Source organism: Polypterus senegalus, chromosome 16, assembly GCF_016835505.1.
Source record: "Polypterus senegalus isolate Bchr_013 chromosome 16, ASM1683550v1, whole genome shotgun sequence".
In the NCBI taxonomy this organism is placed as follows: Eukaryota; Metazoa; Chordata; class Cladistia; order Polypteriformes; family Polypteridae; genus Polypterus; species Polypterus senegalus.
The window spans coordinates 1,768,800-1,791,339 of NC_053169.1; the positions used below are offsets into that span (position 1 = coordinate 1,768,800).

General features: G+C 40.0%; 1 protein-coding gene across 5 annotated transcripts; it reads left to right on the forward strand.

Annotated features, from left to right (window-relative positions):
• Positions 1 to 62: 62 nt before the first annotated feature.
• On the forward strand, positions 63 to 20,541 carry fam210aa (family with sequence similarity 210 member Aa). Of its 5 annotated transcripts, none has more exons than XM_039737851.1 (5): positions 63 to 236; positions 3,621 to 3,665; positions 6,596 to 7,083; positions 13,619 to 13,730; positions 19,144 to 20,541. In XM_039737851.1, exons 3-5 carry the CDS (start codon positions 6,626 to 6,628, stop codon positions 19,429 to 19,431), a joined length of 858 nt encoding a protein of 285 aa, XP_039593785.1. In that variant the 5' UTR covers positions 63 to 236; positions 3,621 to 3,665; positions 6,596 to 6,625; the 3' UTR covers positions 19,432 to 20,541. The 5 variants fall into 5 exon arrangements, with proteins under 5 accessions (XP_039593785.1, XP_039593784.1, XP_039593788.1 ...); XM_039737850.1 differs by lacking the exon at positions 63 to 236 and adding an exon at positions 3,184 to 3,284; XM_039737854.1 differs by lacking the exon at positions 63 to 236 and adding an exon at positions 3,211 to 3,248.
• Positions 20,542 to 22,540: the final 1,999 nt, after the last annotated feature.

A 22,540-nucleotide genomic window follows, 5' to 3' on the forward strand; every position in this document is an offset into this window, starting at 1 on the left:
CGGATAACCAAAACGTTGAAGTCTGGAATCCATGCGCAAGGGAATATTATTGCAGCGCGGAGCCTCCTCTCTATGGATGTGCTGTGAGAGGACATGCAGGTGGTGGGTGTATCAGAGCAATATGCAGAAGACATGGCGATATGGAAGAAGATGATCCGCTGTGGCAACCCCTAACGGAAGCAGCCGAAAGAAGAAGAGGAGTCTCCTCAATGGACAGTCGTCATTATTTGAATCAGGTAGCCCTCATTTACAACCCTAATCTTAACCACAGTGTAACCAGGATGAGCACTGGAAGTCTGCAACTAGACTTTATTGGTGTCCATTGGAATCAGCGCCACCTACTTGGAGCTCCAGTGTGGAGACTCCTGGCTGCAGGTTTGTAAAGGCTGGCTAGCGACTTGGAGTAAAATTACTCGGGGTATTTGGGAGGATCAAAGTTAAAGGCAATGAGATCGGCCGCAGCGACCGTCTAACTTAAAATCTTGAAAATGTCTTTTCTGTTGTCTTGGTGATGTTTTAGAAAATCCTGATCATGATTCGGCAAAAAATCTGCCTGTATCTGTCTCGATCCCCCAAAAGTCTCAAATCATGTCTAAGGTAATATAAGTCCTTATGGGCCCCAATAAAGCCCAGATTAAGACCCCCACAGGCCACTGGGAGACTTAGCACCTTAACAGAGAGTCAAAAAACACTTTTAATAATGTAGTACACGGACAGCCAGTAGTTTAATGCTGCGTGGTATTTCCCACTCTTGAGTTTGGCCCACAGAGATTCGCTTGCTTCATCGAGTAGGAGGGTCGTCTCCCTTGGTCCGTTAATTGGGGGGAGACCTCTCCTTGGTCATTCTGGCAAATGGAGATTCCCCCCTTGGTCATTTGGGCACACAGAGGCTCGACTGTTTCATTGTCCTGGGTGGGTTGGAATTGATTGATGAAAAGGCTTCTTTGCCGTCACAGGTCCCACAATGGCCTGATGGCAGGTCCTATATGAGTGGCCGATTTGGGACCATCAGAATTTGCACCCAAAGTTCATATGGGGCCCATAAAGCTTACATACTGCTAAAGGTGTGCTGGAAGCGAACAAAAGCTTGGACAGTTTGGGGGTCCTCAAGGATTGCGTTGGTTACCCCTGATCTAAATAACATGCACCTTAACTTTGAAGCAATCATTTAAAATAATGAAAGATTTATGATCACAGATTTCCTTATTTGTCTGAAAACCTTTACCCAATGTGACTTACAGCATTTCAGATACAGTTGATAACAATTTATTTTTGTTTTTCCCATTGGTGAAGGTGAAGTGATCTGCTGAGGGTCACACAGGTGTCAGTAGTGGGATTTGAACCTGCAACCTCAGGGTTTGAGGTGCAAAACCTTAACCACTAGTGTTGGTTGCTGGATACACGGATGTCTCCCAAAGAATAAATGGGAACTCTAAGCTGGCGCTGCCTCACTGAGTTTAAATCTATCACAGGCTGGCTCCCAGTCTTGGGTTGGTTTTTTGCCTTGCATCCAATGTCACCAGAATAAGCTCTGGCTCCTCACAACACTTAAACTTCATGAAAGGAGTTCACTAAATGGTTTGGTGAACCGTGTACATTGTGAACAGCTTTTGTTGCGTGTTTCAAGTGTCAAGCGCTGCTATGTCTTTCATGTGGCGTGGTGACCACAACTGCACACAGCACGCCAGATGTGGCCTCTCCAGTACATTATAGTCTAAGCATAACATCCCTTGATTTATATTCAACAGTTTTCACGATATACCATAACCTTTTATTTGCCTTTTTAATTGTTTCTGCACATGGCATTTTGCCTCCCTTCTTGAAGATTGCGGTCATATTTGCAAATTTCCAGTCTTCAGATATTTCTCCTTCTTCAAGCTGTTGCTCAAAAATGCTTAATAAGAATTTATAGACGACATCTTTCATTTGTTTCAGTACAACTGGTCAGGGCTCAATTAAGACATTTAGAGGCCCTAAGCAATAAAAAGATTCTGGTGCCCCCACATTCTGTATATGATCTGCATTCTTTCTCAGTGAATGACTGAATGGGACCGCCGACCCAACCAAGACAAGAACGATCACGTGAGCCTCGGTGGACCGTGTGGCACTTAGCAGATTCTAATTTTGTTGTATCATTAACCTCTATTATTATTATTATTATTATTATTATTATTATTTTTATCATTGCATATACATTGAATTTCTATGCATTTTTTTTTCATTTCATGTGGAAGCCCCTTTTTGTGGAACCTGGTTCAGCTGCACCACTTACAATTTTGTACCGTATGGTCCATGGTAAATCTGGCAATGGAAAATTTCTATGGTGCCCACTTCCCTTGATGCCCTAAGCAGGTGCTTATTTTGCTTGATAGTTAATCCAATCCTGCAACTGGTAAAATCCTATATCAGGTCTCGGGGTTTATTTGTCTTCAGTATACTGGAGGCTTGATTCTCCTCTGACTCTTCAATTTTAATTAATTGATGAACTTGGCGTTTGTTTTTATTCTGCAGGGGAGATTCCATTTGTTTCTTCCTTTACAGATACTTGGGTGAAATATTCCTTCACTTCTTTTGCTATTTTCTTCTCATTTTCAAAGATTTATCCTTTTGTGTCCTTTAAGGTTTCCTAAATTCTCCTTTGTTGTCATTTTACCGGATTAGAACTCAAAAATTTGCTTGCTGTTTATTTTGGCCTTACCAGTAATTTCTTTTTTCAGTTTTTCATTTGACCATTTAAATGCCTTTTTTGACCTCTTGCTCTAGTGTCCTGTATTCTTCTAAGTCAGAATTATTGAGCTGTTTTTAAACATTTTCTATTACAGTGATCTTTTCAGTTGTACTTTTTTAACAATGCCCTTGTATACCTATTTGTGCTAATGTTTCAATCTTTTTGTTGTATTGGTTTATAAACTTATTGCGTCAAAATGCACAAAAAATTAGTTTTGTTGTGTATTTTGTGGCGTTGTCTCGCCGTGTTTCAACTGGATTTCTGGAAAAGGGCTGTTTTGAACTAGCTGGCTTGCCGTAGAATTTTTCGCGTTTCTGCCATGTACGCTAGGTTTATGGCACGTGGTGCTTAGCATTATGGGTAATGTAGTGTAATAAGATTCGTAGCCCACGTTTTATACCGACCGCTGACATTTAAGAGACTACACTTACCAGTATCATTGACAAATCAAAAAAACCCTCCAGCGTCGCATGTCGCCAATGTTAAGCATTCGGAAAGAGCATGGCTGCATGTCAATTAGGTGTATTTATATCATAGCCCTTTTGCATTTGCTCGTGTATGTATTCAGATTGTTTGCTTAGCTACTAGTTTTTCATTGACGAAATGTAACCGGTCCATTATGAATAGTATATTATTGTAACAAAGTAGACCTTAAATACATTTTACAGTTATTCTTAAGAGACTAGGACAGAAACTGTAAAGGACAAGCCAGAAGTGAGACGATCTTATTCTGAATATCTATAATGAAATGTCCTTCAGAGGACGCGGGAATATTCTACCCAAACAATCGTTAGTTTGATTTGTTTCTTGTAGTAAAACATACGTCCAGATAAAAACTAATACGCACAAATGTAAAATTATTCTCTGATCATTGTATCTTTATTTTTTCTAGCTCTTGTGCCCGGCGTGACTTGGAGTCGGTTTTCTCAAACAAGCGGTGAGTACGAGACAACTTGAAAGTTAAAGTACTTGCGTACTTTATTTTCTCCTATTATAACTTCCGCTCTTGGGATCAAACAAGTGTTTGTTTATTGCAGGATTGTACAGATAAAAGCTTAATTATCTAAAATGAACTGTCTAGTGGGACTCCAACCTAGTAGGGCAGGGAATTGGGGGGAAGAACTTTAAAAAAAAAACTGCAATACAAAAAGTGCTAGAAGTTTCGTTCGTTATGTGGTGGTTTTCGTTTAGCATATTGCCGGTTTTCGAGAAGACACGCCCACTCTGACGTGCAAGTTTGCACGTTCGTGCCTAGCATGTTAACTTGATTTATTGCAAGAGGGTGCGTACTAAACATCTTGCGTATCATACATCAGCAATTCATCAAGTTAAGGGTTGAGGGACAGGAGCGTGTCACAGTAGCATTTAACTTAACCAACGTGTTCAAGCACAGGTATCGTCAGTGACGGTCCTGGAGGGCCGTAGTGGCTGCAGGTTTTTGTTCCCATAAGTATCCTAATTTGAAGACAATCTTCGATGGTAACGAAACTTGGTTCTTAACTGTACTGCTTGTTAGTGTTTTCATTCATCCAAGCCAAATTTTAATTACACTGTAGAGCAGGGAGTCTCACTCATGGTCGTGGATGGCCACAGTGGCTACATGTTTTAAATTCAATCGATGTCTTAATTATAACTCATTTATTTCCTGCTAAAGTAGTATATTTTTGGGCTTAATTTTAGTTACCTCACTATTTACGATTTAGAACCCTTAATTGCCGTTAGCATTTAATTGTTTCCTGTTTTCTTAACCAGCCACAGTTAATAAAGAAATTCAAATAACAAAGAAATCACCAGCTAACTTGGTTCCTTTTGGTAAATGTCCATCATAAAGTCTCTGTGTTAATAGAATGTTTAGAAATCAATAAGAGAGAAAAGGGGAGGATCGTAAAGTACAAGTCCACAAAAGTAAACTCTACAATGTAATTAGAATTTGTCTTTGAGGAATGAGAGCAATTCACTTCCCAGGTCCTCCCTGCGTGGAGGTTGCATGTTCTCCCCGTGTCTGTGTGGATTTCCTCCCACAGTCCAAAGACATGCAGGTCAGGTGCATTGGCGATTCTAAATTGTCCCTGGTGTGTGTGTGTGTGCCCTGCGGTGGGCTGGCGCCCTGCCCGGGGTTTGTTTCCTGCCTTGTGCCCTGTGTTGGCTGGGATTGGCCCCAGCAGACCCCCGTGACCCTGTAGTTAGGATATAGCGGGTTAGATATTGGATGGATGGATGGAATGAGAGCAAATAACAAGCAACACAGTTAAATACCAAGTGTCATTAAAGACTGTTTTCTAATTAGGAACTTGAGTGAAATGAAGCCTTCAGTCACTGCGGCCCAACAGGACTGTGAGTGAAGATCCCTGCTGTAGTATGTCTGCTGCCCTAGGTGAAGATGTAAATGGTGCCTCCACACCCACAACCAGGGCTGTGGTGCTGGTACACAAAACTGTAGATTCCATCCATCCATCCATTATCCAACCCACTATATTTCAACTACAGGGTCACGGGGGTCTGCTGGAGCCAATACCACCCCGCACAGGGTGCAAGGCAGGAAACAAACCCCGGGTGGGAAACTGTAGACTTTGACTCCTCAATTTATTTTACCACTGACTCCTACTTGTAATTGGATTCGTATCTTTACGATGATGATTGAAAACCCATAACCTACAAGATAGAAGGCATTTCATCACTGCCATTGTGAATCATCAGGTGACTTTTTAGCACCCTACCCTATTAAAGTTTGGATTTAAAGACTGTAGCGATACCATTGTGGCCTTCTTTTATATTATTTATTAATCAAGTGCTGCTGTGTCTTTCTTGTATTGTGGGGACCAGAACTGCACACAGTGCTGCAGATGTGGCCTCACTAGTGCATTACATAGCCTGAGCATAACATCTCTGAGTTTATATTCAACAGTTTTTACGATATATGGATTTGTTATCTATTTAATGACATATTAATGGATGTAATTGATAATTTATGCAAGCATTATAGTTATGTTAATTTTAAAGCGTGACCACTTAATTTATTATAAGCTTCCATGGGTTTTCTGCTTTCACAAACCGTTCTCTTCAGAATGTCTAACTGCAATACAGTCCTTAATAGAATTTAAGGAGCCACTTCAAAGGAGATGCAAGTGTAAACCTTGCACGTTTATTTTTTGTAGCATCTCTATCCCAATGGCCTAGCCATCCATCCATTATCCAACCCGCTATATCCTAACTACAGGGTCACGGGGGTCTGCTAGAGCCAATCCCAGCCAGCACAGGGCGCAAGGTAGGAAACAAACCCCAGGCAGGGTGCCAGCCCACTGCAGATGGCCTAACCATTTTGTCTTTTTTCAGAAAGTACATGGCCCAGTTTTAGGAATGTAGAGAGAGCAGGTGAGCTTCAGGAAAGCCAGGACCCTTGATGGGGTTGCAGAGATCGGTTTTCACTGTGATGTCACTAAATAAGGTTGCCCAAGGAGAAACACTTTGGAACAAAACACAGCCTATGGTCTTCCCCTTTACAAATGTGTTAAATCTGTCCAAGATGGAGTCAGTGGTGTGGATTTCCAAACAGGACAACACTCATTGGGCTTTATATAACTGTAGATTATTAATGGATTAACAGTGAATTACTAAACAAAACAACATTAACATACACACAAACTGCATTAAACGCATTGAAATAAAGAATTTTCAGGCTGAAGAACATACATTATGGCATTGTAAGGCCTGTTATTATATAATTTTTGGATATTTCTAAAGTTGTCTGTGTTTTTGAATTTATTAAATATATATTTTTATAGTCATTTTAGTGTTGCAGTGACTTTATGTCCAATTATTTATTCTGCAGCACTTTGATTCTTGTCATTTTTATGTTTTTCATTACAGGAATTCAGATATCATTTTTCACCCCTTGAAATGCAGGGTCTACTACTTAAGACGGTGCTCCACCACGCCAGGATAACACGGTCTGGGCTATGCTGCCTCGTGCCACACAAGCTGTGTAAGGGCTCCCCTGATGCTTTCGAGAACATCCCTTCAATTTCTTGTCGGTGGTTGACCACCTCCTTTCCTCGCTCTGCTGCAGAAGAGCAGAAGAAAAGTATTAAAGACCAAACTGGGTCTTCTAATCAAGAAAAGTACCATGTAGATGCATCAGAAGAGAGTAAACATTTTGTAAACGCTAGTGGAAAACCAAATTCGCTGGCAGATTCACTGCAAGAGGAAAACTTTGAGAAGGACCCACTGAGTGACCAATCCATTGGTATTGTTCAAAGGTTTAAGAAAACATTTAAGCAATATGGAAAGGTGATGATACCAGTTCATATTTTAACTTCCACTATGTGGTTTGGCTCGTTTTACTATGCTGCTATGAAGTAAGTAAAACATGTCAGTGAATGATACTAAACTTGATTTTAGTTTTCTAAAAGCACGTATCATAATCAGTGTTTAGCTCTACTACCTCACAGATGTTAACATCTGGGAGCTGAATCCCACTCCTGGCTATCAGGTCCCCATGGTTTTTACTCTGGGTAGCCGTGTTTTTCTCCTGTCTTCATGCTAGTTTGGTTATTTTGGGTCTTCAAATTAGATTCATTGCTCTGTGTTTGTCCTGTGATGGACCAGTCCCTCTGTAGGTTTCTTGCCACCTTGTGCCTAGTGCTTCCGGGATGGGTGCAGCACTGAACTGAACTAAGTGGGTTTGAGTATGTGCAGCATGTGTGTAAGATACCATTTATATACTGCTACACTGACAATAGAAGGCAAAACACATGACTATGTGAACGCAACCGGACACACATCTAAGGATGTGTTAGTACTGATGCCCCATTCAGAGTTGGCGATACCTTGTATTTCATGCTGCTCTGTTAATGCCTCTAATTCTTACATCTTTTATTCTTAATAAAATTGATGGATGGATAAATCACTACAACATACTTAATATATAACTATTATATACATTTCAATTTGAAAGTATGTGAATCCTTTAATGGCTGTGCAGTGGTAGCGCTGCTGCCTCGCAGTTAGGAGACCCATCTGGGTTCGCTTCTTGGGTCCTCCCTGCATGGAGTTTGCATGTTCTCCCCGTGTCTGCGTGGGTTTCCTCCCACAGTCCAAAGACATGCAGGTTAGGTGCATTGGCGATCCTAAATTGTCCCGTGTGTGTGTGTGCGCCCTGTGGTGGGCTGGCGCCCTGCCTGGGGTTTGTTTCCTGCCTTGCGCCCCGTGTTGGCTGGGATTGGCTCCAGCAGACCCCCGTGACCCTGTAGTTAGGATATAGCGGGTTGGATAATGGATGGATGGATAAATCCTTTATTTTTTTTTGTCTTGCACAAATATTCTAAGACATATCTTTTATTCTATCTCAATTATATAACGAGGCTAACTTACTTAACGGACATACACAAAAATATGCGTAGTTTCACTGTTGATTAAAGCAGCATTGCAAACCTTAAAAAGAAATGAAAGAAGGATAAAGTGGACGCGGCCCTGGGACATTTTCTAATGCTGAGCCCATAGCATGCCCTGCTGTTTCATGTTGTAAACACTGGTAGAAGGATTAAGTGAAATCCTAATCTTGGCATTTGCATCATGCACTATTTTTTGGATTGGACACAATTGAGCGTGGAAAGCATCATTTAGACCGGGGAATAATACTTTATTTGTCTCAGTGGGGAAATTTTGTTATTTACCGAAGCTCGATATATAAAAACAAACAACAACCGTCAAACACATGAGAATCAATAAAAAGAAAGAAAACTTTGGGCTTTGCTAATAATAAAAAGATCAGGTCAGTCACTGTGAGGAATTATAAAGGGGTAATGGTGTAGGTAGGAAGGCGCTCCAGCAGCGCACTTTTACACACTTGTGCTCATTAATTTGTTGGCTGAAAGTCCCCAATGCTAAGGTGCCCTAGAGAGGATTTGTGGCATTCTTCATGATGTCTTCATTCTCTGCTCCACTAATACCTCCAGCATGTTCAGAGAGCAGATCAGAACTTTGTCTGCCTTGCTAATTCTGTGGGCCTTTCTCGAGGTGATGTTACCAGCCCAACACAAAACAGCGTAGAACGTAACGCTCGCTTTTACAGAGTTGTAGAATAAATACATAGAGATTCGTTCATTGATTCACCCTCGGCAGTACGTTGGGGGAGTTTTATTTTTTTATGGTTGACCCTTCATAATGACAACAGCTTTTTATGGATTTTGCAAAGTATGAAAACGTTGTAATGAAGGATACTTGTGGGTTTGTAACAATCTGTGTTTTGACAGTTCCTTAATACTGCCATTCCATATCAACCAATACCTCACCCCAGACATAGAGTATGGTGGAATGGGACAAAGCATTGGTATGTGCCAGTTTTGATCGGACAGTAAAATGCACCTTTCATGCTCACTGCAATGGGACTGAGTGTAAAGAGAGTTTTATTTAATCTCATTTTGAATATACACTGCAGTTAACCCTCATTTTTCATGAATAACTTAGATATCATTGGCAAGTTACCTTGGATACTGTTAATCATGCATAGCTTAGTGGTTGGCGCTGCTGCTCCATAGATTCATTGCACTGGATTTGAATCGAGGCCTCAGTTTTGACACCCACTGCAAGCCCAACCTACCTAGAAAAGGGGTCTCTCTTTGAACTGCCTTTCCCGAGGTTTATTCCATTTTTTTCCCTACAAGGGTTTTTTTTTTTTTGGGAGCTTTTTCTTGTCTTCTTAGAGAGTCAAGGCTGGGGGGCTGTCAGGAGGCAGGGCCTGTTAAAGCCCACTGCGGCACTTCTTGTGTGATTTTGGGCTATAGAAAAATAAATTGTATTGTATTGTATTGTATTATCCACAGTATATATACAGTGGTGTGAAAAACTATTTGCCCCCTTCCTGATTTCTTATTCTTTTGCATGTTTGTCACACAAAATGTTTCTGATCATCAAACACATGTAACCATTAGTCAAATATAACACAAGTAAACACACAATGCAGTTTTTTAAATGATGGTTTGTATTATTTAGGGAGAAAAAAAATCCAAACCTACATGGCCCTGTGTGAAAAAGTAATTGCCCCCTGAACCTAATAACTGGTTGGGCCACCCTTAGCAGCAATAACTGCAATCAAGCGTTTGCGATAACTTGCAATGAGTCTTTTACAGCGCTCTGGAGAAATTTTGGCCCACTCATCTTTGCAGAATTGTTGTAATTCAGCTTTATTTGAGGGTTTTCTAGCATGAACCGCCTTTTTAAGGTCATGCCATAGCATCTCAATTGGATTCAGGTCAGGACTTTGACTAGGCCACTCCAAAGTCTTCATTTTGTTTTTCTTCAGCCATTCAGAGGTGGATTTGCTGGTGTGTTTTGGGTCATTGTCCTGTTGCAGCACCCAAGATCGCTTCAGCTTGAGTTGACCAACAGATGGCCGGACATTCTCCTTCAGGATTTTTTGGTAGACAGTAGAATTCATGGTTCCATCTATCACAGCAAGCCTTCCAGGTCCTGAAGCAGCAAAACAACCCCAGACCATCACACTACCACCACCATATTTTAATGTTGGTATGATGTTCTTTTCTGAAATGCTGTGTTCCTTTTACGCCAGATGTAACGGGACATTTGCCTTCCAGAAAGTTCAACTTTTGTCTCATCAGTCCACAAGGTATTTTCCCAAAAGTCTTGGCAATCATTGAGATGTTTCTTAGCAAAATTGAGACGAGCCCTAATGTTCTTTTTGCTTAACAGTGGTTTGCGTCTTGGAAATCTGCCATGCAGGCCGTCTCTTTCTTATGGTGGAGTCGTGAACACTGACCTTAATTGAGGCAAGTGAGGCCTGCAGTTCTTTAGACGTTGTCCTGGGGTCTTTTGTGACCTCTCAGGTGAGTCGTCTCTGCGCTCTTGGGGTCATTTTGGTCGGCCGGCCACTCCTGGGAAGGTTCACCACTGTTCCATGTTTTTGCCATTTGTGGATAATGGCTCTCACTGTGGTTCGCTGGAGTCCCAAAGCTTTAGAAATGGATTTATAACCTTTACCAGACTGATAGATCTCAATTACTTCTGTTCTCATTTGTTCCTGAATTTCTTTGGATCTTGGCATGATGTCTAGCTTTTGAGGGGCTTTTGGTCTACTTCTCTGTGTCAGGCAGCTCCTATTGAAGTGATTTCTTGATTGAAACAGGTGTGGCAGTAATCAGGAAATTGAACTCAGGTGTGATACACCACAGTTAGGTGATTTTTGAACAAGGGGGCAATTACTTTTTCACACAGGGCCATGTAGGTTTGGATTTTTTCTCCCTAAATAATAAAACCATCATTTAAAACTGCATTTTGTGTTTACTTGTGTTATATTTGACTAATGGTTAAATGTGTTTGATGATCAGAAACATTTTGTGTGACAAACATGCAAAAGAATAAGAAATCAGGAAGGGGGCAAATAGTTTTTCACACCACTGTAGTGTTTGGCCCATGTTTAATATTAGAATTCTTACAGTTGATGGCTCAGCAACCCTAAGACTATGTGGGAGGAAGCTGCTGGTGCGAGTGCCAGTGGAGAGAAGTGAGAAAAGCGGCTGGGCACGATGGCAGAGCTCATAAATTAAAGGGACCAAAGAGCCATTGCATTTCATGGAATTTAATAACACAAAGATTTTTGCTGGGATCTTTATATATAATACACTACCGTGGCTGTTCGTTTGTCTGTCCAGGATTTTAAATCACCTGTAGCTCACAAACTGTTTGACCTGAAATTTGGTACACATATACTACGTGATGCCTACTGTCTGCTTTTGGGGTGATGATTGACCTCCAAGGTTATTCCGTTTTTTATTTTTATTCTATTTCATTGTAGAATCAATTCTCCGCAGCAGGGCAGCACATGTGTACGGGCGCCATTCTCATTCCTACCACCTTCACCGTCACTTCCCCTACCTCTTCATATCTTAAATCATTCTTGAGGCAGATTGAAGATTTAAGTGCCAGCTTAAGTGAAAAATTAAAGAAAACGTACTGAGTAATTGCAACACAAACACTGACTTAATCAGTTTTAACGCGAAAAGGTGTTGATGAAAGAAGAGAAGAAGCAGGCTGCTAGAGTGGAGAAAAGAAGAGCTGCTCAGGAAGTAGCAAGCATATCAACCTCTGAGCAAACGAATGGTAAACGTACAGAGAAAAAGTAGGAAAACTAGGAATGGTCAAGTCAAGTGTGCAGTGCACCGATACTGGTAGATTACGATGTCCAGTATTAACATTTAGAAAACATCCTTGTTTTTTTCCCCCAACTTTCTTGCAGGGCATGTGTAACATTTTCTGGTTTAGACGGTGAAATTCAAGCTGACAGATCTGCTCTCACGTTAGCCCTGGGTGACCACTGTCCTTATTTCTAATCATCCATCCATCTTCTTAACATGCAGTCCAGGGCAGAGTCATGGGGCTGCATAAACAGTGTAATGTATAAGTGTACAATTATGGCAGTATACTAAAGAAGGTATTGTAGACAGTTATCACAGTCATAGGAAATAAATTTGCATGTGAGTATTTGGCTCCCCTTTACAAATACACAATAAATGGACACTATAGTTTAATTTTATACTTCTGTGAGTTTTTATAAGACTCTATTAATGATTGAAAAAAAAAATATGTTGTGAATGTTTTAGAACAAACTTGTGTTTTTAAAATCTTAGTCTAAAGCACTTCAGAGATAACTGACATGCACTTTTTCATTGATGTTAAACTCATTTTACTTTGTGTGTTGTTTATCATTTAGACCAGCGGTTCTCAACCTGTGGGTCGCGACCCCGTCGGGGATCGAATGACGATTTGCCAGGGGTTGCCTAAGACCATCGGAAATGTGGGTTTTGTCAATTCTAATGTGTAAAACTTGTTATTGTATACATTTTTTCCATCGGTAGTTACTAGTATTTTACTATAATTGTCATTCGAAGATAGATGTTGCAGACAATTGAATCAGAATAATTTCAAACGTTTTAATTGTCATAACTTTATTATTTTTAACTCTTTACATTACTGTACATCGAACGGCGTGACGTTGCGGGGATTTACGCACTTCTTCTTCCATTTCCAACAACATGTCTTTGTGAAACAGGGTTTTCCAGCTTGTTGGTTATCAAGTCTAAATACAGAAGTAGACTTGTTGCAGAAGATGATCTTCATTGTGCTCTTTCAAAGACTGCCCTGAGAATTTCTGATCTGGTGAGAAAGAAGCAGCCTCAACCTTCGCACGGACGTTGGCTTTTTATGTGTACTGTTGCAACAATTTTGTAGCAATGTAGTTTACTGTTGTTAAATTAAGACTGTTACCCACCATGCTTTTCACATTTTCACATAAGTATACAACATGAATACAGTTCAATACACAATGAAGAACAACATATAAATGTAAGTCATAAAGACAAAATTTCATTTATTTGTAATTAGAAATAAATATTTCACAATATATAATTACATATTGTTTTTGTTATTAATCACTACGCTTTAATTATGTTCAGTTTGTAACAATGAAAATACATCCTGCCTATCAGATATTTACATTATGATTCGTAATAGTAGCAAAATTACAGTTATGAAGTAGCAACGAAAATAATTTTACCGTTGGGGTCGCCACAGTATGGGAAATTGTATTAAAGGGTCGCGGCACTAGAAAGGTTGAGAATCGCTGATCTAGACAGTACAGCCTAAACTGTAGGCCTCAAAGTGACTTGCACAGTTGCCACCACTGCCACACTTTGTGACAATGAGCAAAGTCACTTAACTGCCAGTCCTCCAGTTCTTGACACATTAAAATAATTGAGCAGACAACTTCTGATATGTACATTGGTTTGGATAAATAAAGAAAATGTAAAATGAAATAATTGCATCTTTCAATTACTCTGTACTATATATTAATGATACTTTGTTCCTCTTGCATTTCAGAGGTGTAAATTTAGTGCCATTTTTGGAGTATATCGGTATGCCTGAAAATTTAGTACATTTACTGAGGGACTCCCAAAGTGGATATGCACTTACTGCTTATGCAATGTATAAGGTGAGTTTTCCATACCTTTTTTTTTTTCCTTTCAACAAACCATCCATTAAAGTCACTTAACTGTGAGTAATACAGTATTTACATCACTTCAAATGTAACAGTCATTACCGGAATAAATGGATTAAAAGATCAGACTGAAAGTTGCAAACTCTGTGGGGAAGCACTTGTCATATTTCAGACACTTGCATCTTACTAACCTGCAGTACAGCAGATGGAGAGGAGGGCAGCCTTGTATTCCAGACTAATGAAGCGGTGGGCATTGCCAGTCCTGGAGGGCTGCAGTGGCTGCAGGTTTTTGTTCCAGCCCAGTTTCTTCATGAGAAGTCAAATATTGCTGATGAAGCACTTACTGCTCAAGTGACATTTTGATGCTTCATTTTAGTGATCTCACTTGTTAAGTTTCCCCATCCTAATTTGTTATTTCAGTCTTAAATAGCTACACTAACTGTTTTTAATGGCTCCTTATTAGGAATAAGATGCAAATGACAAAGGAGCCAGCAGTTCTCCGTCTAATGTGTTTCCACTTACACCTGTGTGGGATTCATCCTGCACTATTTGGTTTAATAAAACACTTAAGAGAAAAATGTGACAGACCAAAAATGATCTGCTTTAGGATTCAAATCATTTGGATGATATCCTTGGAAGGTGAAAAAAATCTATGATATAAGAACCTAACCTGGCTGACTAACAAGCCATAAAATTAAATAAGGTCTGAGATTGGCAAGGATTGGTTTCTAATTAAGCAATTGGGTTGGAACCAAAACCTGTAACCACTGAGGCCCTCCAGGACCATCATTGCCCACCACTGTGCTGATGTAAAGACAAGCATTTTATGTGCAAGTTTACATACACTTCTGTTAGTATAATATTACAGTTGTTAAGAGGGTAGTGTCAAGTCCCAATGAAGAAATAAATATAGAGAAAAAAGTAAATAAGCTAATCACTGTTAAAAGACTTTCTTAAAGGAATAGTCCAACAAAAGACGATCTTTTTAATATATGATTTGTAGTGATGGTTGAGAAATCTTTTTCATGGAGAACAGAGAGTATGTTTCTGATGGAATGAGAGCCTAAGGTGACCAACACTGGACAACAGCAAACAAGATGGAAAATGACCATAAAACAAAAATCCTCATGTTACTTGTGTTATGTAATACACATGTCAAGACATCCAGTCTATATGCTCTCATTTTTTTTTTCTTTCTAACTAGGGGGCTTTGCCTCATGCTTGCTTCACTTGCCAACCAACACCCACCCAGCCTGCTTTGTGTCTCTGAGTTCACTTTCACCAAACAACAAATCTTTTAATTCTCACGGATAGGCCTCTTCATTGGGAAGAAACACTACTTTTCCCTGATGGCAACACAAATTAGACAATCTACAAGTCACCGACTTAAAGTTTAAACGTGAACAATATATTCAGTCTCTTTTTGCTGTTATGTTATTTCACCGAGTAATAATTTCTGTTTGTTTGTGCTAATGCGATCTTTACTATCATTTTTTGAGACTTTCAGATTTTAGTACTTTTATTATCTCTAACCTGCTGTGCATGTGTATCGTGCCAATGTTTTTGAATTCTTTACGACATTCTACTTTTGTCATCTACTCTTTGTCTTTTATTTCCAGCCCTGGCCATGGTTAAATCTCTTGGCACAAAGTCTCGTCTCGCGGGACATGAAAGTATCTCTCAGAAAAAGTCACATCTCGTTCCAGGCTAAAAAGTCTCATCCTGTCCCAGGATTTTTTTATTATAAGAGAGAGAAGTATTCTTAATTTGAAGCTCCAGAGCATGAAAGTAGACCACAAATAGGAAGTCCATTTACAATGGATCACACTTTTGAATTGAAGACCCTTAATTCAAAAGCTTGATGCTGTAAAAACTGACTTCCTGTTTGTAGTACTGCATTCGTTTTCTGGTGGTATATATTTAACAATATTTGAGCAGAAAATGCATGCATTTTGCATGTTGTGAGCATATGACTGGATGACTCGACATGTGGAATACAGTATGTGACACAAGCAACATGAGATTTTTTTATGGATGTTTTAGATATTGCATGCTGTTGTCCAGCTTTGGTCACCATAGGCTTAATCTCCATTCTCCATGGAAACATATATATATATATATATATATATATAGTGGAAACGACCGGACACAGACAGGCGGACATGTTGTTTCTTAACCACCACATGTTTATTTACAATATTTACAATTATTTGCAATGGTCACACAGACCCAAATTAGTGCACAAACCCCAATAATAACAACAACAACAACATTTATTTCTATAGCACATTTTCATACAAACAGTAGCTCAAAGTGCTGTACATAATAAAGAATAGAAAAATAAAAGACACAATAAGAAAACTAAATAAATCAACATTAATTAACATCAAATAAGAGTAAGGTTCAATGGCCAGGGGGGACAGAAAAAACAAAAAAATTCCAGACAGCTGGAGAAAAAATAAAATCTGTAGGGATTCCAGACCATGAGACCGCCCAGTCCCCTCTGGGCAAAAAGAGAAATTTGCAGCAAAAACTGGTCACTAATTAAGAAGATAGTTAGAATGAAAACCTGCAGCCACTGCGGCCCTCCACGACTGGAGTTTGACACCCCTGGTTTAGAGTGTGCCTGCTAATTAAGGAAAGAGAAACAACTTGGGGGTCTTTGTCAAGTTAAATAAAACTCAAGCAAAAGAAACTAATTAGCAGAAAAAACTGCTCACTAATTTAGAGGATGGTTAGAATGAAAACCTGCAGCCACTGCAGCCCTCCAGGCCCAGAGTTTGACATCCGTGGGTTTGCTGGTCACGTGGCACCTTGTTTAGTGTCTCATTATTGTTTGGTTGCTAATTAAGGAAAAAGAAACAGCTTAGGGGTCTTTGTCATGTTAATTAAAACTAAAGCAAAAGAAACTAATTAGCAGCAAAAACTGCTCACTAATTTAGAGGATGGCTAGAATGAAAACCCGCAGCCACTGCAGCCCTCCAGGCCCAGAGCCCGACATCCGTGGGTTAGCAGGCCACGTGGCACCTTGTTTAGCGTCTCATTATTGTCAGTCAGTCATCCTCCAACCCACTATATCCTAACACAGTGTCACGGGGGTCTGCTGGAGCCAATCCCAGCCAACACAGGGCACACACACCAAGCATACACTAGGGACAATTTAGGATCGCCAGGATAATCACACAGTCCTGGCCACAAATGCCTTCTTCGGGCCGCTTCCACACCTCCTCTGTGCTTCGTCCTTCCTCCTCCCGACTCCAGCCTTGAATGAATGGAGACGGCCCCTTTTAAACAGTCCCCGGATGAGCCCCAGGTGTTCCCGGCATTCCTCCTCTGGCCACGCCCCAGCGTGGCGGAAGTGCCGGCCGTCCTCCCGGCAGCTCTCCGGGTGCCGTCCTAAATCTTCCCCCCAGCACTTCCTGGTGTGGCGGAAGTGCTGGGGAAACAAGTCCCCAAGGCATTGGGGCGCCTCCTGGCGGTGACCACGGGCCCCTACAGGGTGGAGCTTCCATGCCCTGTACCCGTGGCCCCCAGAGCAACCAGGAAGGTGGCCCCCACGTGATCCAGGGTGGGCTCTGACCCTCTTCCGGTCCCTCACGGTGTCCCGGCCGGATCGTTGCCCCTAGCATCCCTGACAATATATATATATACTAATAAAAGGCAAAGCCCTCACTGACTCACTCACTCACTCACTGACTCATCACTAATTCTCTTCTCCAACTTCCCGTGTAGGTGGAAGGCTGAAATTTGGCAGGCTCATTCCTTACAGCTTACTTACAAAAGTTAAGCAGGTTTCATTTCGAAATTCTACACGTAACGGTTGACAACATCCGCCATGTTGAACTTTCTTATTTATGGCCCGATCTTCTCGAAATTTGATAGGCGGCTTCCCTGCACTAACCGAAACCAATGTACGTACTTATTTCGGTGGTATGATGCCACTGTCGGCTGCCATATTGAACTTTTCAACAGTCTTTGTTACTTATGGGCCCATCTTCAAGAAATTTGGTACACGGGTTCCCAACGCTAACTGAATCCTACTTACGTACATATATATGTCCATAGCCTGCAGCTCGGTCACCGTGTGAGGTGGCGTTGGGTCCCCCATCCCAACGCCTCCCATGTTGTTGGCTGCCTGCCTGTATAAGACCGTCCGTTGCTCCGGTCTCTACATTCCCTTCCTTGCTTCGCCACGGGATTCACGTCTCCCTACTGATAACTACAGCCTTTTTGTTTAATCCACGGCTTCTCCGCTGTTTTATTGTTTGTTTATTACAATTATAGTTATTGTATAGGTATTTTAGACTTACTTTACATTGTTCAGGTACCCATTTCCTTTATCGTTCCAACTGTACCCCCATTAACATGTCTATCGAGGTGATCACCATCGATCAAAGAACTGTCACTTTATCGAGTGGTTTCCATGCCCTGAGATGGCACCTGCCTTTTCCATTCTCTTTGTTACATATTGCACGGCCATATCAGGCTCACTCTTGATATCCGGAGGAACATTGTGTCTTATGTATTGAATGACTGGGACAGGTTCAAGGTGTGGACTGATGACGGTACAGGAGATGATTATACTACACAGGAGCACTAGAAGAGTGAAATGCTTAAGCCCTTCACCTATGGATCTGCATGTGAGTTGATGGCTGCCACTGAATTGTTCGGTTGTCGCTTTCAAATGTACCGAATTGGCCAAATATTTTACACCTTTCGACAACCAACAGTGCCTCTTAAACATCTTAGATTGACAGGTGACGATTTCAGTAGTGGACACTTTGATGTTTATGAATATTTAAACTCTCAAAAGCTGGATGTGAAGTTATCGATGAAACCGTTTGTGTGCTTACAACGCTTGACAGATGCCAAATGTCACTTCAACACAAGTCCTACAAATACTGTCGTAATTGAAACAAACCATGAAACTCAAACCGATTATGACAGCAGCAATCCAAGCTGTGAGATTTCAGACAAGATTACTGTTCACATGGCCAACTGTACGTTACATGCTCAAGAGTAAGCTCAGTGCACATCTTGGTCATATTACAACCGGAGGGCTGAACTCACAATGTGGTATACAAAGAGATCCTTAACAAATAATTATTGGTATATTTTCCCTCAGTTTAAAACTTTTTAATTTTCTTCTTAATAAAAATTTTAAGGCAGTACTTCGCCGCTGCGAAGAGTGGGTATTTTGCTAGTAAAATATATATATATATATATATATATATATATATATAAATACTTCTTAAAAACCACGCTTCTATTAAATTAGATTAATATTAAGTGTAGATTTGCTGAAAGCCTTTGCTGTTCAGGACTGCTACTAAGCAGACTGGGTTAAAAAATTAAACCTGAGTAACTGAACATGTCACAATAAGATGTACTTTATTTTCTTTAATAGATTGCTACACCTGCCAGATACACCGTAACACTAGGGGGAACTTCCTACACAGTTAAGTATCTCCGGAAGCATGGCTACTTCTCCACACCACCACCTGTCAGAGACTATATACAGGACAAAATGGAAGAAACGAGAGAACGATTTACTGAGAAAATGGAGGAAACCAAAGATCGATTTTCAGAAAAGATGGAAGAGACCAAGGACAAGATCTCTGAAACCAAAGAAAAATTATCTGAAAGATTTCAGGAAACTAAAAGCAAGGTTGGATTTAGGAAAAAAAAAGATTAAGTATGTTAAAGTTAGATGATGGCAGAGCACGTAATGCTTTACTGCAGGCATACTGGGCAAATCAACATGTTGTGATTTTGTCTTTTACAACGATCCACTACTTCAAATAATACTTTTTAATATCTGTACATCATAGAATTTTGTGCCACTTTAATCAAATACTTATTTTAAATAGCAACTGATTTGCAGTTTATGCTCAAGTGAATTATGATTATAAAGGCTGCTCTTTTAAGGAATTCCTGGTATATCGATTGCACAAATACAATTGAGCAGTACAAAAGTAAGAGCAAAAATAATCTGTTCTAGGACAGGTGTTTTATATGTTTTTCCTTATTATGTTTGCATTTTGTTTAAGATATAATCATTGTGCACAATATATCTTCAGTTTTATGTATTTACACAAATTGTGGCTATGGCTGCTAAAAATTACTGATACATTAGTAAGACTGCAGCTATTTGATATTCCCATTTGTTAGTGAAGTTACAGACTGCCAGCCTGGTGATTCCGAAAATTCAGTTTGGATAACCCAGTACGTCATCTGCAAAGAAATTTGTTTTGGAAAGTCTCTCCATATTTGCGTTGGAGCCATCAATGCATTGTTTTCTATTTTTGTAATCGCTGTGGAGTCCTCATTAGTGGATTATGGAGTGGCGATAAAAACTTAAGAAAAGATACACTTTGCTTTCCTAGTCTAGACTGGCTGACATTCTCAGCAAGGTGCTTACCTAGTAAACAAGAGGCTTGAAACATAATCCCATCACTGTAAACGTGTATAACGACAAACACTGCATGTCTTGTTGGTGCTTCTTCTATGCATACCAAATTTTCAAATTTGTTTTGTTTCAGAACACTCGTTTGACGGACCACTGACAGAGTATATGTGGTATATGATGAAACGACGGGCTACCCAATAGCTCTTTAAATCTAAACATAATCCATTTTCAGGATATGTTTTCTTGAATTATGACATGGTCTTAGTGTTTTTTTTTTCAGTAAATGACAGCCTTAGTTCACAAACTTGGTCCCAAGGAACCCTCAAGATTGATGTTTTATGAACTTTATTTCATGATCAGATATTCCTTAAATAAACATGCTTTTTTGGTAAACTTTTTCTGTTATTTCTAAATTTAGAATTTTTTTTTTATTCTTTTATTAAAAAATAGGTAGCATTTAAGTTTCTTCTTTTCTATGAGAATGTTGATCGCCGTGAATGGAAACAATTCCAGGTTTTAATATTTTATTAAAGCTGCGTAATACATATGTTCAAAGTGCAGATGACATTGAATAAGAGACGTTTATCTAAAAGCATATCCTTATTTGCATATTAATGACCTACAAGTATGGAAAGCAGCAAATGTCCAAACACATTCATACAAAAAAATGGAGCTTTGGTTTCCTGAAAGCTGCGACACAATGAATCCTTCTAAATTATTGTCTTTGATGATAACAGGTACAAGTCTGAAGAGATTCTGAAGATATTTTAGGCAGCCTGGTCTAGTTTTCTAAAGGAAGATAAACCTCCCACTTCGTAATTTGTTGATTACTGTACCATCTTGAAGGAGAAAGTAGGAAATTTGAAAGGGGAGACTGGGAGAATGGCAATGGTCAAAAAAAACAAAGCTGAAGTCAAGAACTGATCGTCAAAACCAAAATAAGAAGTCTCATATCAAACCGGAATCTAACACCAAAATAACAAGGAGAGATTCACATGTAGTCACCAGTAATTTTATCCAATCTTGGATACTTTGGGGATTTTGAGAAGGGACCTTTACACTTTGTCTTGCAATGACGTCATCTATGCCATCTCCTGGTGCTTGAAATGGTGGCAAACGTTACCAAAACAAGATGGCTTTGAAAATAAAGTTATTAACAACTTAATAAATCCTGATTTCAGACAACAGCTCCTGCTAACTCTGAACGGAGGAGATCATAGACGGCTTCAAATAACTTCTATCAATGGTTGCTAATGCAGTTAACAATATCAAAGTTTGAAAAGGCTCAAGCCCGGGACCCCTACTGGAAGCTCAACTGCATCCAGCAAGCCAAGAACATATCATGTGAATTTAAGATCTGGATTTTCAACACCTCGTGTCTGAATCTCCTATGTGGTATAGTAAAACATGGACTCTTAATGATCAAATCAAAAGAATCTTTGACAGTTATTCAACAAATTACTATAAAATAATGCTCGGATTAAGGAACGTCGTCCATACTTCAAACAGATTCTACAAACAACTGAATCGAGACCCATGCTCAGAAACTCTTGCCAAAAAAGGCAATTCTTATTAGTAGGACATATGCCATACTGAGACCCGTCAGAACATACCAGAAGATGTGCCCTCTACCAACCATCAGAACGAATGGGAATTCCCAAAACTGAGGTGCCCAAGAACATTCTGGGTGCACATCACCAACATCAACAGTAAAGTAGTACAACTCTACCCACATGAGATTGAAAAGGTGGCACAGGATTGGGAGACGTGCAGGAAGCTTGTTCTTGACTGCTTGAAATCTGCCAACAGTCAAAAAGAAACATGCAGCCAACTGATGATGATGAGGAAATTACAAACATCAGAAATGGTACTGCATAACAAAATCACAGATTCCCAGATTGGAAGTTTTTGAATCTCAAGGAAACAAAGGGTGGGAGATGTCCTTAACAATGCTATAGGCCTTGTGGATACATTGCATTATAATGATGTCCTTAATGGAGAACAGAGAGGTGTACAGGATGAAGAGAAATGGAGACAGGACTGTTCCCGGTGGTGCTCTAGTGTTATTCCCATCCCCATCAGACACACAGTCCTTGAGTCTCACAAACTGACCTCTGCCCTAAAGACAGTCCATTATCCAGGATACCATAGGCTCATCCATCTGCATAGCTCCAGGTCTACCCCGTTAACAAGGATGGCTGGATGGTACTGAAGGCACTGGAGAAATCAACAAACATCATTATTGTGCATATTTCAACCCAATCCATCCATCCAAGCACTGATATTCTTCATCCCATTAACCTGTGAATTTCCCCTTGGGATTAATAAAGTATCTATCCATCTATTATGAAGTCATAAAGATGCAGAGAAAACATGTCAAAGTGAGTGGCGTTAG